Source organism: Salminus brasiliensis, chromosome 22 (genome assembly GCF_030463535.1).
Source record: "Salminus brasiliensis chromosome 22, fSalBra1.hap2, whole genome shotgun sequence".
Classification (NCBI taxonomy): Eukaryota; Metazoa; Chordata; class Actinopteri; order Characiformes; family Bryconidae; genus Salminus; species Salminus brasiliensis.
This window is the reverse complement of record NC_132899.1, coordinates 12378584-12395988: the sequence shown is the minus strand read 5'-3', so window position 1 is coordinate 12395988 and position 17405 is coordinate 12378584. Positions and strand designations below refer to the sequence as shown.

The window sequence follows — 17405 nt, the reverse complement described above, 5'->3', positions numbered from 1 at the left end:
TGCAGTCTCCCTCCAGATTTATCTGGGGCCTGTGCTATGGGCTAGCCCGCAGCCCATCAACCGTTTATCTCACCCCTCCCACACCAAACTCGCTCCACCAGCAGAGCTCACTGACAGTAAACTCATGCCACACATCACTATAGGAGCCTATAAGGGACTGGGGGCTAGAAGAACTAACACCACAAGCATCAGCCACTTTAACACTGATATATAGAATGTGACAAAAAGCAAAGTACTAGCCTTCCTAAAGACTGCACACCATTGAAGGATGCACCGTTTGTAACATAAGGGTATCTTTACCCTTAGACGCCAAGGTGCTTCTTTTACAATACAGTAATTCCACTGCCTTCAGAGTTGGTTCAGTGAAGGAGTACGTTAACAGTACGTTTTGTGGGCTGTTAATGTGGTCCACTATGGCATGTCAATTGCTCTGTGTCAGTTGGAGTCATCATTCCCTTCTGGCATTAATGGCCGTGGGGCACCACTGTTATGCCGTTGGTTTGCACTCAGTGTGCGTGAAGTACTTTCTCGATACACCTTCACTAGAGTGGCTCTAGAACATCCCATGTAATTTGCAGTTTCTGAGATGCTACCTCCCTTTACCTACTGTGCAGTCATATCAGAATATTATGACCACCCCTGGTTTGGAATGAACTCTGCCCGGGACATCATAGAGGCCATGTGACAGGATTCTTTTGCACATATAAATACGCGAGCACAGCAGTCCATTGTAGCAGAGTGCAAATTGATTGTCGTGTGCAAAGGTTGCGATTTGACTGATGTCCAAAGGGGGATGATAATAGCGTACAGGTCGAAGGGTGGTATCATCTTGGAAACTGCTAACTTGTAGTGAAGATGTAGCAAGAATGGGCTTCTCGCAGATTAAGTACAAACCGATCGTTTTCAGTGAGATACAATTATATAATAATAACAATAATTATTATTAAAGTGATCAAATGGAATTCATATAATGTTATAGGTGGCATGGTGGTACCGCAGGTTTGATCCGACTGCTATGGTCACTGTCAGTGAGGATTTGGTATGTTTTCCTTGTCTTTGTGTGGGTTTCCTCCAGGTGCTCTATCCCACCTCCCCAAAACACACATTGCAGGAGAATTGGCTACGCTATATTGACCCTAGACATGTGTATGTGTGTTTGTGTGTGGTGTACCCTGTCCAGGGGGTATTCCTGCTTTGCCCTAATGATTCCGGTTAGGTTTCCAATCCACTGTGACCCTGTCCGGATGAATATTTATATATTTATATAAAATGGCATGCTTTTGTTGTTGTTGTTTGCCGTTAGTAAGGGTTATCAGTTATCAGTTACAACAAAACATCAGCACTTGTAAATGAGTGCTTATCTATTGATGTAGATCATAGGCCTTGTAATGTCATAATAGCAGCATGTTAGTTAGCATCATCTGCATATCATCATGTGTGTGTGGTAGTAAGAATCTGTCCTGTTTACAACCACTTTTGATTTTGATTCCCCATTGGAACTGCTTGACAACGCAGTCGTGAGTATTACAGTTTTGTCTGCATAATTTAAAATTTCAAATGTAATGAGGCTCATTTTTGCATTCAGAATTAACAGGGGCTATTTGTAAGCCTTTCTTGCCTTCACTGTGTCGGATTAAGCCAAACGTAAAGTAATGGGTAAAGGTGTTGGTTTGCAGAATTAAAATTCTCAATAAATGAAGCGGCTCATCAATCAACAACTTTTATTTCAGGAATGGAAATCAATCACCAGGTCTTCTTTTTCTTGTTCAGGACAGTATTGTTCTGTGGTGTGTGTGTGTGGGTGTGGGTGTGTGGTCTATATCTAAAACAGAGCAGTGTGTAAGCACATGCATATATGTAGATAAGAGTGTGGGGAATAAAGAATAAATGAATTAATAATTGTCAAGTCTCCCCTGCAGCCATGCTAATGAGACAAATTCTGTCATATTGCATTTGTGAGATGCTCCATGGTTCAGTCAATTAATGGTGACACCATTGGTGAGGTTATTTTTTTTTAACACGTAATTATGTTCCCCCCCCCACCCCCCTCTATCTTTACTCAGCCTTACCAGGGGGTGTTGACTAACAGCTTGCGTATCGCTCATTTTTTTTTAGTTTCATGATGAGACGGGAAGAGCTTACATTCACTTCACATCACCCCAGCAGCTGGATGTGTGCTGAAAACGCTTAAATACAGCATTGCCCAAAAGAGCTAGAACAGCTTGTCTCCCTGTAGGGAGGGAGTCCACAATGCTGCACTCTCTCCTTGTTCCATGTCCTGAGGGATGAAACTGTCGCCTCTAGCATCGAAGCACTAAAGAGAGCTGGGGCGGTGCTGGAAAAAGCCAGGCCCAGCGTTTCCACACCCTAATTGGGTTTGATTAACAGGTAATTGCACAGTCTTCGCTTGGTAAGCGATCCACGCTTTGTGTTCGTTCGGGAGATTTGCCATCCAGCCACTACTGTGGAAGTCGTTTTATTTAAGCGAAAGCACAAGTTGTCAGCATGGCTCCATATGACAGAATGCAGTCCCAGCAGAGAGATAGGAGGAGCAAGAGAGGGGGGTTTGGGGAGTTTAGCATTACGTAACAAATGCAGTTTGATGTTGTCTTCGACTGACGCACACTCTTGGTTATTTGCACTCCATTTTTCTTGTCAAAATGTCACATGCGAAATGGAGTCGTTTGATGAGGAGCCTGTTCCCAGAGTAAATGGGCCCGCTGCCACGAGTGTCACGTGAACGCGAGATTGGATTTCCTGAGTGTGTGTGGAGTGGAGAGGAATCTGATTTAAGCACGGAGTGGAGAGATGAGAGATTGGATAGTGAAGAAATCACATTGGAGAACATCCAGATGGAGCACAGATAGAGCGCTCGAGATGGCTGCGCCACACTTGGCGTTAGAGTGAGGCATTTGACACTGTGGAGCAGCTGCACCTTCGCAAACTAAACGAACATACCTCGGGTATCTGTACATCAGTGCTTGTATTAGGGTTAGGCGGTATCCTATTTTTTCACACCATCATACCATCTTCGAATATTACTGCAGTATACCGCTTTACGGGGGTGGGGAGCAGTGTAAGTAGCAGAAGTAGCGCAGGTGGTTCTACGTTTATGTGCCTTTCATGCAATCTATCCTGCATCAGTTCAAAACTGGAAAACGATCAAATACAACGTTCAGTTGTACACTGAGCACAATTTCAATAAACCATCAGTCCGACAGCAATTACAAATGTTGAACTGCTGCATATCAGGAGATATGAATAATGACTCAGATAGAGAGACTTGATGGAAGGACAGAAAGCTAGAATTTAAGTTTAGGGTTTTTTTTTTGATGTATCTGTAGCCTGTCGTCGAATCTATCCTTAGCTTAACTAGTCTGCTGAATATCTGCTATTCTGACACAGTTGTTGACCATAAAAACTATTATTAGAGTATAATGGTATAATGTTATAGTTTAATGTTGTTCTTAGGCTTATAGCCGGCCAGCTAAGTTAGCTAGCAGTCTAATTCCCACATTTGAAGATGTTCCAGCTAATTGACCATAAAACTCCCTAAACCTTATATCTGAGAGTGCAACGTTGAATAAAGTCAGCTGTTGGAGTGTTATGAGTAACATAACAACTGATATTGAACATGTTCTGGTCATTGCTGACCCGTGGCACACTGCACTAGTGCTAGTTTAATGAGCACAACACGTCTGTACTATCCATGCAGGAATAGCAGGTGCTTCATTTTTAGATGGGTTTCCATCTCTGGCTGCAGCTGTTGGTACATCCAGGTTTGCTTGCTCTCCATTTCTTATGGACTAACTGGGGCTGCCCCCCCCCGAAGACCCTCTTAGTGCACATAGGGAAATGAGCTTTTTGTCTTGAAATACTGCCCCCATTTGGAGAAACTGTTATACCGTAGTTATACATGGCAACATAACACACCAGCATTGGGCCTTTTGTATTGGTCCATTTATTTGAGACAGCTGGCACTGTCAAACAGTGTAACTGTAGTTACAGTTAAGAGGTGTTGATCTACATGTTTGAGTATGTATGTACGTGTCAGCCACACATACACACACTCTTGCACGTGTGCCTGTCTGCTGGTGTGACTCTGTGGGCAGCTTCCTGCACTGTGTCACATTCCAGCCGAGTCAGCTCTTATGGAGAGGAGGTGGAGAAGTGCCAGAAGAAGCCCCGCCCTTCAGCCCTCTGTCTCTCGAGGCTGCAGAGCCTGTGCTGTTGATGATACCCCTCAGTATTCCCCACTTGAGAGTTTTCTAGATAATCCTGCTGTAAATTAGCCTCTATGCTGACCTAACTGCGTTGTAAATTCCAGGATTTATGGTAATTTGGTTCAATCTTGTTGTGAATTGGCCATTAAAGAGATGAGCCCATCTCATTAAAATTCTTGACATGAAGGAGGCGCTGAGTGCACTGTAACTCAGTAATTGTATTTACTGGTGTACAGCGACTAGTGGAGACGTAGATCTAATGCTAATGTTATAATGGTTGTCCTATTGAGTTCATTTCAAAGTAAATGGGTCAAAATGGCCTCTAAGGGGAAGAGTCATTCACACAATAAATAGTATGTGTGTACACGTTTGGAACTGGGTATATCTTGGTCAGTTTGTGCTAATAGATCTCAGTGATTGGTTTGGTAATAGTGGTGCCAGTGGTGATTCTGAATGTTCAGAGATGCTAAGTGAAAAACCCTATTGGGCACTCTGACAGAGGGAAATAGCCTACAGCAGTGGAGTCATGTACAGGTGGTGTAATGTTTTGTTTCCTTCTGACTCATTGTGCTGTTAATCAGTATTTTTGAACAATTCTATGCATTTGTATGTAAGGAAATTATTTGACTTGGCCAGCCAGCCATTTTTCTGGTGCTAGAGATGTGCTTGTTGATTTCTGTAAATGAGCTTTTTTTAATCACACATCCACACACACACACACACACACACATATATATATATATATATATATATATATATATATATATATATATATATATATATATATATATATATATATATATTAGCATCAGTCTACAGGTTTGCTTTGCATACATTTAAAATATTCACTTTATTCTATTATTCTATTATTTTCTATTATTTTCAAGTTCATACAGTATTGTAATACAGTGTGCAATGTGCAATTACCAGCTCTTCTGCCAGAAGTATCAGAAAAGGCCATTTTGTCGCTGTTGGAGCAAAATCTGACATCTGCAAAAACACCAAGGTTTAACACAAGTTAATGTAACAGTTTCATGTTGATTTCAATTTTGGACTGTTTCTGTTAAAATAGCATATCTGACAAAACAAAGAAAAAAGTTACAAGGTTCTGTTCAAGCAATGACGATATGATATTTGATGTTCATTCAAAAATAGCAGGTACTCCATAAACCCATTACTTTATTCACTGGCTGTGACTCATGGACAGACCTTTCAGTCTGAGAACCATTACAGAAGGATGTTCGAGCAAATATTTGGTTTTCTTGCCCTGTAGCGTTGCCTCTGGTTGGCATAGTATATGTTCTTGCCTCATTTATAATCACCATTATCAAGCACTGCGGATCTTTAAGAATAGGATGGCTCTGACCTCTGCTTCATGGGTGAGTGTGTGTGTGTTGTTGAAGGCTGACTTTCACTTACAGGAGTACAAAAGGTAAGTTGCTGTGCATCCCATTCATTTATTTTTGGCTGAGAAAGTCTCTTGACCGAAAGAGGTGTCCGCCAATGAGAGTAAGTTGTCTCTGTTGTACTGCTTTTGGATGAGTGGCTTGTGATCTATTTAGAAATAGGTGAATGTTAATGTATAGACACTGTACCTCTTCATCTGAGGAGTAATCATGCTATGTTTTGAAGATGAATCTCTATAATAGCAGTTCAGTTCATGTAATCCGTCCCATTCTCCCCCTCCCCTTTGTTTTTTTCTTTCAGTGAGGGAGGAGTATGTGGCGACCTTCAAGGGCTCTGAGTACTTTTGCTACGACCTGTCCCCGAACCCTATCCAGAGCAGCAGCGATGAGATCACGCTCTCCTTCAAGACCCTGCAGCGCAACGGCCTCATGCTCCACACGGGCAAATCTGCCGACTATGTCAACCTGGCGCTGAAGAATGGCGCCGTCTCTCTGGTCATCAACCTGGGCTCCGGGGCCTTCGAGGCCCTGGTGGAGCCTGTCAATGGGAAATTTAATGACAATGCCTGGCATGATGTGAAGGTTACCAGGAATCTCCGTCAGGTAACCGCTAACACAAAAGGCGGTGGTCGAGATTGGATTACTCCATAACACTCAGATTACCATTTAAAAATCCAGCAGCAAGTTACCTCTCGCCATATTGTTAACAGCAAATGCTCTTCTCTAACTTCTCTAACTGTAACTCCTCTCTTACTTAAATAATTTTTTCCTTATTATCCATTGCATTAACTTTCACTAAAACTCTAAATCCTAAAGCTTTCAATGACTTCTTGGAGTGTATTATCCTGGCAAAAGAAGATTTAAATCTAATACAGTGTAATGATGTTAACGGGGTTGTAAAGGATCTCTCTTATTACCAGAAAAGCCATCTAACATTAAGGAGATGTGTATTATGAGTGTGATATTGAGGTTTTACCAGTTTGGGCAAGTGAGTGTGCTTCTAACCTGGAAGGTACTACAAACTATTGTTGGTCCTGCTATTACGGAGGATAGAGAGCATAGCGTTATGTGCTACAATTTTGTGTGACACAATATCTAGCATTAATCCTCACCACATTACAACACAATATCAAGGTAGGACATAAGCACAGACATTACAGTCAGACCTTGGTTGTGTCAAAGCATAGCTCTGAAGACTGTAAAGTATTAGTGAAGCTCCATAAACGACATGAAGTTAAATTAAGAGGCAGAGAACATAAAAAAGCCCAGCTGTCTGTCAGTCATCAGCAGTGCTAGCTAACGTTAGCCACGAGAATGGCTAAAGCAGGGTAGGCTGGTTGAATTCCAGAAGATCTGGCCCTGGCGGGCACTTTGGTGCAAATCTCTAGTCTGCTTCTCTTCTCTTTCTCTTCCTTTGCCCTTTTTAAATGTTACTAACATGCTTTTGGGGAAAGAAACTAACCTCTCATCCATGGAATGTGTCATTTACTAACCGATTACCTCTTACTAACGTGCAACGCTGATGTACTAACCTTGGCAAGAGACCATCTTTTTTGATTGAGGAACGGTGTTCTGTTCACAGTTTTTTAATTTCCTTTCTCCCCCCTTTTCCACAAAGCACTCAGGCATTGGACACGCTATGGTAAACAAACTACATTGTTCGGTAGATATCATTCTAATTGTTTCTTAGTTTGGGTTTGCCGTGTGTCTATTTTCCTTTTTTTGAACCGTAGACATCAATACTAAACAAAAAAAAATAAGGGGGAAACTGCGGTTGGTACTCTTTTACGCTTACTTCCCCCTCCCTGCCCAAGTCTCCTTTTTCTTTATCTTCTCATCCATTTTGATTTCCACAGCTGTTTATGTCCCGTCCACATTTGAAAGTACTGTAACCCCTCTTGCGCTTTCCCTTCCTTTGTTCTGTTATCTCGCATTATAACGTGATTCACTGGCCAGTCTCGGCTGGCTGGCTGGCTCTGTGTGTATGTCTCATTGGTCCAGCCAGCGCTGAGGGCCTTCACTCAGCATGGCGTGGGTAGTGGCCACCCCTCTACTAACATCACCCCGCTGCATCAGGCCATTCGAGACTAACCGGGGTGGCCGCTTTCCCTTTCTTTTGTTCTCTCTTCTTTTTTTTTTTTTCCTTTTTTGTTTTGATTTTTGTTCTCTCTTTCTCAGTGAACGAGCTCCTGCATGCACTCACACACTTTCTCTGCTGTGATTGGTTTCGTTAGCTGCGTTTGCTTGTGGACCTCTCTCTCTCTCCCTCACTCCTTTTCTTTTTCTGTTCCCGTGCAATTTATTGCCAGAAAAATAATTGTTCTTTTTCTCTTCCATTGTTGTGCATGCGAGGAGGGAGAGATCATGAAGCATGCGTCCATTTAGCCGGATTTGTGTGAGATGTGTGGGGCTTTAATTGCCTGTGCTTCCATCCCTAACCCTGTGGCATGCCGTGTTCTTTGTTTTACATCCTATGGAAACATAAGGACATGGAAAAAAAACAACCTAGTCACATGCACTGTACCTAATCAGTACTAACTCTAAGCACACACATTTCTACTAACACCATTTTTGTGTCTGCTGATTAACCTCTGTGTTCCAGTACTGGCAACTTACTAACACCGAGTGTGGGCCTCTGTGCCGCTCACTCTCTGAACTAACCTAACCCATACTGTGGGTCTGGCAGACTAGAACCTAACACCAAAACGGACATAATCTAAAAGACAAAACAAAGCATAATAACTACATCCTGAAACAGACATGAAAATGGGTTCATACTAAATCAATAAAAACAAAAGACAAAAAAAAACAAAAACAGAAAACAGAGCACTTAATATTACAAAATATTCCAAAGCATAATGCAAAACAACAGAGTATCCAAATCCTTACGAGGGGGACCAAAGCCCTATATCAGCATTTGAGTTATGTGTGAGTATAGCGTGTCCTTTCCCTGTGCTTTGTTGTCTAGGTTACAATATCCGTGGATGGAATTCTCACCACCACTGGATATACACAAGAGGACTACACCATGCTAGGCTCTGATGACTTTTTCTATGTCGGGGGCAGTCCCAGCACTGCAGATCTGCCCGGATCCCCCGTTAGCAACAACTTTATGGGCTGCCTGAAGGAGGTAAACACAACTGCCTTTCTTACACATTTCCTTTGTACGCGTATATGGACCAGCATTACGCAGGAAAACAAAGGACACAAAAAACAAAATTCCAATACTTTATCAGCCTTATTATAATTACAGAGAATCTGCAAAAGGTTATGTTGCACATATCATTACTGTCATGCAGAAACCTTGTATCTCCATATTTGTTTTTCACTTTTTGGCATACTTAAAATCTGGAAGTTGTTCTTTACATTGTTTCAGGATTTCATGATTAATGGACCAATAGAAATGCTTCAACATGACTTGAAATTAACTTTTTACATTGACTTCCATTGTAAGTTAAGAAGTTTTTTTCCATCTCTTGTAAAGTTGCCTTTTTGGAGATGCAAAGTTTTCATCACAGTAACGATATGTTTTAACTTGGGTCTAAAAAATAAACCTTGGTGACCTGAAATCTCCTGGTAAGCAACTTAGATTTTAATAGATTCTGTTGATTTTTTTTTTTTATGATACAATACATGATACAATGATAATGTCAGCCTTGCAGTTGCAAATATCATCCGAAAAAAACAAGCCAGGAATTTGTAGTCTGTATCACCTTGGATAAACATTGGGGCGTTAAATGTGCAGCTAATCACGCATGTGGTTCCTTATAACCAACTCCTTCACATTACGAACGCAGATGCAGAGATAAAAAGAGATTCACACTTGTGTGCTGCTGTTTTTGGTCGAGTCCCTCGTATTGTCGATTCTTTTTATACTTCGGCTTATATCAGCATTGTGCTGTTTCTTCTGAGCTGTGTCCCACAGGAGGTGTCCCTGCACACATTGTCGTTACGTGGCTTTCTCTGGCCTGTGAAACTCAGAGCACATGCATCAACAACTGAGAGAATTATTTATCAGTCTGCGTTGCTTTTTCAGCACGGGCCCACGAGCTGCCTCTAACAGACACACGGCACAGCTGAAATGCGTTCCCTAATTAATATTGCTGATGAGGTTGCCTCACTTCTGAAGACTGTTAATTTGAAAATAGGTCACAGATCGTCAACAGCAGCAGCAATAACAAATAAACAAGAGCATGACAAATAGGATAAATAACCTTTCAGACTATGAGAAAGCGAAAGGTCTGACTAATAGGGTAAATAAGCTTTCTATTAGTGGAAAAGCATCCACTTTGGGAAGACACCCGTTGCTGCTGGCTTGGCTTGATTGTGGTCTGTTTCGCAAGAGAAAAACACTCATGGTTTTGTGCTAGGCCTGTGATGGGAAGATGCACGATTTCTCTCTCATTTCTTGCTACTTTTAGGTCCCTTAGGAGGCAGCAATCTGGTACTCTCAGTCTTAAAAAGTACAACCTTCCGACTGCTTTGTTAGACATTCTACTGAGTGCCTAAATGCTGTTCGTTCTGAATCCAAAGGGGGTTTGATGTTATGCGGTAAAATCTCTCTGGGCTGTGCTTTCCACAAACTGAAGAGTAACAACACAGACGGACATTCTGCTCCGTTCCAAATGGGATCGTAGCCATTTTCATTTCCTGTAAATAGAAAAAGACTACTCTACTTGTTATAGTAATCGACCAAACATTTCCAGCATCTTAATCAGAGCCAGTGGCTCGGTCAGTCCTCAGAGTTACAGTTTCTGTATGACTGAAGTGGTTTGTTAATAGCAGAGCTTTTAAGTCAAGTCTGGACATGGTTGAACTCAAATAATAGACATGGGTGAACAGAGTGACCTGAATCCATGTCCATAAACAAACAAACAAGTAAGAAAGTATTGGGTCAAAAAAAATACACTCTCTTCAAGAACCTCAGAAGAACCGTTTTAGGAAACAGCAAAGCAATCAAACTGCTGAACCAGTCACAAAAAGAGAATTAAAGAACTGTGTGTGAATGGCCAAAGTGGAGTAAAAACATATTGCTTTCCTCACATGCAGACGTGAGTGGAGGTGAAAGTGTTATCCTTTCAAAAATTGTACTTAATTGTGTGTAACGGAGTAAGTTCAACCAGTTATAACCTTCTTCTGGTTGTAGGCCATTAACTATAAAACAAACACTATCTTACTTGGAGACAGAAGCTGATTATTGTAAGCATGCACAGATATGGCTGATATTTTTCATATTTTTCCACAGTGTCACTGATGAACACAGAAAGATTTTCAATTGTTTAAAACACCTCCTTGTGGAGCCTTTAGTAGTGGTAAATGTGAGAAAGTGAGTGATAGAGGCAGGAAGTTACAAGCTTTGATCTAAAAACAAATTTTAAATGTATAAAGTCAGACTAAATCCATCTGGATTCATTTCTAGGAGGTTAAAAGAAAATGTTCTATATATAAATGTTTAAACAATGTGATTCAAATATTGTCCAAAACCAAAATCATTCTACATTCTTCGAACGCGGCATCTGTTAAGATTAAAGAAGCAATATGTGAAATTTGGGGGTTTTTTTGTTTTGCTCCTGGGCTCCCCATGCAGGTGTGAAGTGTAATTTGCTTTGGCTTTACACAGTGCCTACTTATTACCCCATAAAAGACACAATTCAGTCATCAGTTAAATAATGCACAATATGCACAACTCAATGTGTGTAAACATCCTAATTACAGCATGCATTTTCCGAAATCAGTAACCTAGCTACCGTTTATCAGTTCATATACTAATCACATTTGATTTGTTTATGTGACAGATTATGAACGTATCACACAAAGTTTCATAAAGCAGTATTTCTAAATGTAGTGTCCGAAAACTCTTTTGGTTGTTCTGTAGTCTGTTTACTATGTAGCAAATGCTATATAGTGAATGAGTGAACTAGAGATGCTTCTGATCATGGTCAAGTGAAGCCTCCAAATGATGCTGAAACTGTTTTTTTAAGGGGAAAATTGCTACATGACATTGCCTTAAGTAACATTTTATGCTGGATAAGGCATTCAAAAGTTCTGATACCGATGGATACATATACTTTGCATATCAGTCAATACCCAATACTGATCCGATACCATTGTTGAAATAATGAAAAGTATATCTCACCATGTGGGAGAGACTTAGGGCATCAGGACTGACGTAAACATTACTTTACTAACTTTGTGAAATAAAATATAACAAATGAACACACAGATATAAATGTACTAAATTGCTATTTCTTTGTCAATAAAATAAACAATTATGCAAAGGTGCACGTATGCAGGACATTGACACAGCTTTTAAATTCTAAATAAAAAGGAGTCAAACCTAAAATATCTTTTAATTATTATTATACCTAAAAAATATTAAAATACATAAAGTATATCAGCCAAAACTATAACTATTACTATTTTTTTTAATAAGTAGCTTTACTTTGTCAAACACACAAACAGTAATCAATCTTATTTTAAAATTGTTAGCATAATTCAAAATTAAATCTAGCAGCTGAACCTGAGAATAAATAAGTAACTTGGTCAAACATAGAAGCAGCAATCAAAAATTGCAAACATCTAAATCTTTAGCGTAGTCTCACACCTACAAATGAAAGTGATCTAGCTAATTTTGTTAATATCTGGACCGATATCCAATCCTAATATCAGATCGGTGCATCTCTATTGAAAATTACTGTTTACATGAACTCGCATTTAAAGTTAATAATGTTTTACTTTTTCCTGTACAGTTACTACAGTTGTATTGTGACAAAATACTGAATGACAAAATGGTCACATTGACTGAGGGTTGAACATAATCCCTTGTTGAATTGCTGAATGGTTCTAAATATGTGAAACAAGTTGAAAGGGAGAACCGAAAGGAAAAGAGAACGAAAATACATACGTGTTCAGGGTTTCAGAATGTAACAAGCCACGTTCATTCGTTGGCTCATTGCAGAGATCAAACATGTGGCTTTTGATACAACTCTGCTGTGTATCATCATATTGACAGAGCTGAGGTGTTCTTCGTTGGGTGACGCAGGCCTGCTAAAAGCTCTTTGAAGCTAAAGCCTTCATCTCAAACGCAGCGCACAAGAAATCAATCAGTTTGTTTGTCAGAGCATGAAAGTGCAGTCCGTGTGCCAGCAATTGTCTGGTGCCCTGGTGGTGGCTAGCCCTTTTTCTCCACCTTCATATGTAATCCCTACCCTTGGCCAGGCTGTAATGCTATCAATTCCACAGATTACGAGCTCTACCCAAGGTCTTAGACCTGTGAAAACAAGCACATGTTAATCCTGTGTGCTCTGCCAATAAGCCATACTAAGAAGATCCTAAATTCATCCTCTTTTCTACTTATTCACATCACATCAATATTGTGATGAGCATGACCACAACAGATTCGTCTCTCTCAAGGCTATTGTGTTCTTGTTTCTGTGGTGCTAGGGGTGGATGGGTATCTTTTAAACTTCTGATATTGAAGAGCTAATGTGTAAAAGTTTATATTGTGGAGAATTCAAAAAATCGAACCGATCATGTGATATGCCAAACTTCTCCCATCTTCTAGCTCTAGCCTCATTAGCAGATTAAACAACACCATGGACACAGCCACATTACTATGGTAACTGTATTCATGTTGTTGTATTCAAATGCATCCTAAGTTTCTGGGTTTCTTAATGACCGCAAGACCAGTATGCATCAAAAAAGCACAGAACATTTTTAGTGGAAGCACAACTAGCACTTCTCCTAGCACTAATGTAATGTGTTGCTAATGACCGTAGGCTAGCACATATGCACTCTCTCCACAAAGGACCCCTGAGCAGGTTATCAACACACAAGAACCTTCTCCAACAATCTCCAACAAACCAAGTTTTTCATTTATTTATGACCTAATCTGAATCTGACAATTGTTATTTACATTGTGTCCAAATGACTTGATGACTTGACCAGTATAAGTGCCCCAGAAATAGTTAAAAAAAAATTGACTTCTCCTGCTAGTTAAGGAGCTTTTTTCCTTGTCCTGTAAAGTTGCTGTTTTGGAGATAAAAGGTTTTGCTGCTACAGCAACAATATGATTAATTTTGGTCAAATTAGCCACTGGTAGCCACTACAGTGTGCATCATGGAAATATAAAATGCTTTATTTATTATGAAATCTGACCAATCAGTAGCCTACTTCAACAGAGCAAACTCCTCATTAGCAGATTATACAGCAACACAGATAATCACACTACTGTATCCGTGTTGTATTTAAATTCGTCCTTGGAAAAAAATGTTGATTCACTGTTTAGTGATCTATACAGATCATACAAATATATACTTTATGTTGTGATATCATCATCCCCCCGGCCCCCCACCAAATTGCCCACCGTCATAAAGTACACTAAGGTCAGAGCCAGTGAAGATTGTGGCCCCGCGTGAATGAAACATGTTTGATGCAGGCTCAGGTCTGACTTGCCTTGCTGCCAAATGTGTTCTTTCAGAGTTCTTGCAGCACTACTGCCTACACTATTAAATATCCCTTGGACACATTGGGCAGTTCCACCTATGCTTTCAGGTCACCATTTATTTAATTTAACATTTGTTCAAAATATAGTGATTTAGTTTTTTTAATTGTGAGCCTCTAATTGTGAATTGAATCAAATCCAAATGAATTGATTCATGCCTCTGAGTGCAGTATTCTAAAGCTGAGCATTCAGCAGGGTTGCACTCCATACCAGGTGTATTTTTGGACCATATTAGAGGTGTTTACGTGTCTGTGTTGCTATTTAGCCCACAGTTGATTAATTTAAGCATTTAGAGCAGAGTTCATGAGAAGCTCATCTATCATTAGAGAGTTTGTTTTAATCTGCCTGTCCTCGGGGCCTTTGGTCAGCGTATTCCAGTGCGCTGATAACCTGGTCCACGTCAAACAGACAGATGCTGCGTCCTCCACCTGCTGTCCCTGCCCTGATCCCTCGCCTGTAATACACTGTGTTCTGGAGGCCATGTCGCGCTGTGCTTTATTACAGATAGGTTGTGTTTTTCCACACATGAGTTTATGAAGCAAACTAAGTGAACAGGTGGGAGAGGGGGAGAGAAAAAAAAAAAACTCCCGCGGCTCGTTAATTGCTGGAACAGCTCTAGTGCCTGGCCGTGTGATTGGCATTTCTGAAGCATCATCAATATCCTTTTATTGCATCCGCATTCCATTATCTCTTTCCTGGCAAGTGCTCAAATGAAATCGAAACTGAATTAAAAGAGGGTGATATTGAACACTTCACAGTCTGTTGCCCGGTCTAAATCACAGCGTTTCGGCCATGTGGAGGAGGTCCGGGGGAAAAAAAACAGCTCAGTGTTCCATAGCCAAGAAGCTGGACAAAAACGCTGCGTGACTGCTGGGTGGAGTCTTTTTGAAATGAATGGTAGATAAAAACATGCAGAGCAGCTTTCATGCAGTCACGCACAACACAGCACATCATCAATACAGACATTATGCGTATACAGGGACATCTACTAAATTTGGATACTAACTGTGGATATCACACAGTTTGGTTTCAACCAAGTCAGTCATTCTCCATCCATCTAGCATCAGGTTGATATTAGATGTCAGAGGCTGATGGCCTTTTATGGCCTCTCCTGGGTCCTCATTGATCTGGAATGTCTTTGTTTTCTTCCTGCACCTCAAGGTTGTGTACAAGAACAACGATGTGAGGCTGGAGCTGTCTCGCCTGGCCAAACAGGGTGACCCCAAGATGAAAGTTAGTGGAATGGTGGCTTTCAAGTGTGAGAACGTGGCTACCTTAGACCCAGTCACCTTCGAGACCCCTGAGTCTTTTGTCACGCTCAGCAAGTGGACGGCAAAGAAAGCCGGTTCCATCTCTTTCGACTTCCGCACCACCGAGCCAAATGGGCTGCTTCTCTTTAGCCATGGCAAGCCCAAGCAGCAGCAGCAGAAAGACCCCAAGAGCCCCAAGACAATGAAGGTGGACTTCTTTGCCATTGAGATGCTGGACGGCCACCTCTTTCTCCTGCTGGACATGGGCTCTGGCACCACCAAGACCAGGGCTGTCAACAAGAAGGTGAATGACGGAGAATGGTACCATGTGGATTTCCAGAGAGATGGAAGATCAGGTAAAATAATGAGCTTTCTTCTTATTCCTATTGTTTCAGGTCTCAGTGATCATTTATAGGAGACACATGAACTAATATGTATTGTAGTCACGTGGCTTGGCTGTGCTATTACCATGAGCCTGAACACTGTAAAAAAAAAATAATAAAAAAAAGAAAAAGAAAGAGAGGCATTTTCCTAGCTCTTGGATGGCTCCCAGCCTTCATTTCCCATTTCCACGTAATATTTCATAGCTATGCAATATTCATTTCTCTACAATAAATTGGAAAATGCTGCAAGTTGTTGCCTTAAATACATATTTAGTGGCTTAGCGCTTGGGTTTTTGGGTGCTATTTAACGTTTGCAGTAATGTTGACATAAAATAGACTGTGCTGTTCTTTTACGCCTGCCTGAACACAGTCATAACTGTGCCTAAAGGGGTGCGCTGTCAGGTTGAGATTTAAATATGAACGGGCCCCCAGTCCTTCCTGTCTTCCTCCTCCTTTCTTCCACTGTCTTCTCTGCCAGAGTTGCCATGGAAACCAGAAGTCGGTTTCCCAGAGGAGCGAGCGAGTTAGTGATCAGTGCTGCCCAGTAAAGACATTTCATCCCTCACTCCTCTCTCCCCCCCTCCCCAATTCTCCCTCCACATCTCTCCACCAGCGGTGCTTCGCCTAAAGTCTGGAGAGTCTGGAGAGTGGCCTCTGCTCTTTCCATCCTTCTGCCAAAGTTTGGAAGAGAGCAAAAAAAAAGTGTCTATTGATCTGTGGTTATTGCCTCAGTGCAAAACTCTCCTCTTTCCCTCTCTCTTTCCTTTTCTCCGGAAATAGAAATGCAGGTCACCTACATTAGCTCTGACATGCACAGCGAGGGAGAATTATGTGGAGAAAATTAAATGGCTCACAGAGCAATTATGAAATCAGATTTCTAAAGCAAGAGTGGTATTTTGGTTTCGCTGTAATGCAGTATTCAACTGGGATTTAATACGCTTCGGTCGAGAGAGTTTTTTTTCCCCTCTATGGTTTCAAATGGAATTTTTTCCTCCAGCGCCTGCTGCATAGATGCAATCTACGAAGCCCTGTTCTAGCACATCTTTAAAACGAGATTACCATAAGCTCCCTAATACAGTGTTGCATTGCTGCCATGGTGAGTTTGGACACAATCTGAGGCTGAGGAGAGAGCGAGAGGGAAAAAGCGGTTGTGATATTGGCAGGCCGAGGGAATCTGAAACACCACTGACAGATGGGACCTTCCCTCAGTGCCAAACAGAATGAGCTGTGATGCGTCACTCTGCAGCCTGTGTGAACTGGCTGCCTACACATGCACAGAGACCGTTTTGGTCATACATGCACATGGGAGTGAGCATGTAAGTGTACATATATATATGTGTGTGTGTGTGGGTGTGAGGTCTTATAGCCTGTGTATGTGTGTGTGGGACAGCATGGAAACATTTGTAAAGGTGTGGGCATGTACAGTTTAGGTGTTGATGTGATCTGTGAAATATGTCAGTGTGGATGTTGTGTGACGTGTTTGTGCTGGGGTGGGTAGGCTTGGTTATATGGACAAAAGTATTGGGACATCTGCTTCTTCATTGTTCCTTCTGAAGTCAGGGCTAATAAAAAGAGTTTATCCTGCTTTACTGTCCACAGAAGGCTTACTACTAGATTTTGGGTGCATTCTGTGAGCAGTG

At 41.2% G+C, this 17405-nt stretch overlaps 1 protein-coding gene across 18 annotated transcripts in view; it reads left to right on the top strand.

The window, feature by feature from the left end:
* nrxn1a (neurexin 1a) overlaps window positions 1–17405 on the top strand; it is a 192601-nt gene that overhangs the window by 73086 nt on the left and 102110 nt on the right. For 12 of the 18 annotated variants that reach the window (XM_072667176.1, XM_072667173.1, XM_072667168.1 and 9 more), the window contains 4 exons: window positions 5931–6232; window positions 7248–7271; window positions 8598–8759; window positions 15294–15738. In XM_072667176.1, coding sequence (XP_072523277.1) covers window positions 5931–6232; window positions 7248–7271; window positions 8598–8759; window positions 15294–15738 — 933 coding nt within the window. The remainder of the gene's footprint in view (window positions 1–5930; window positions 6233–7247; window positions 7272–8597; window positions 8760–15293; window positions 15739–17405) is intronic. The other 6 variants (XM_072667175.1, XM_072667170.1, XM_072667174.1 and 3 more) reach the window with 1 other exon arrangement.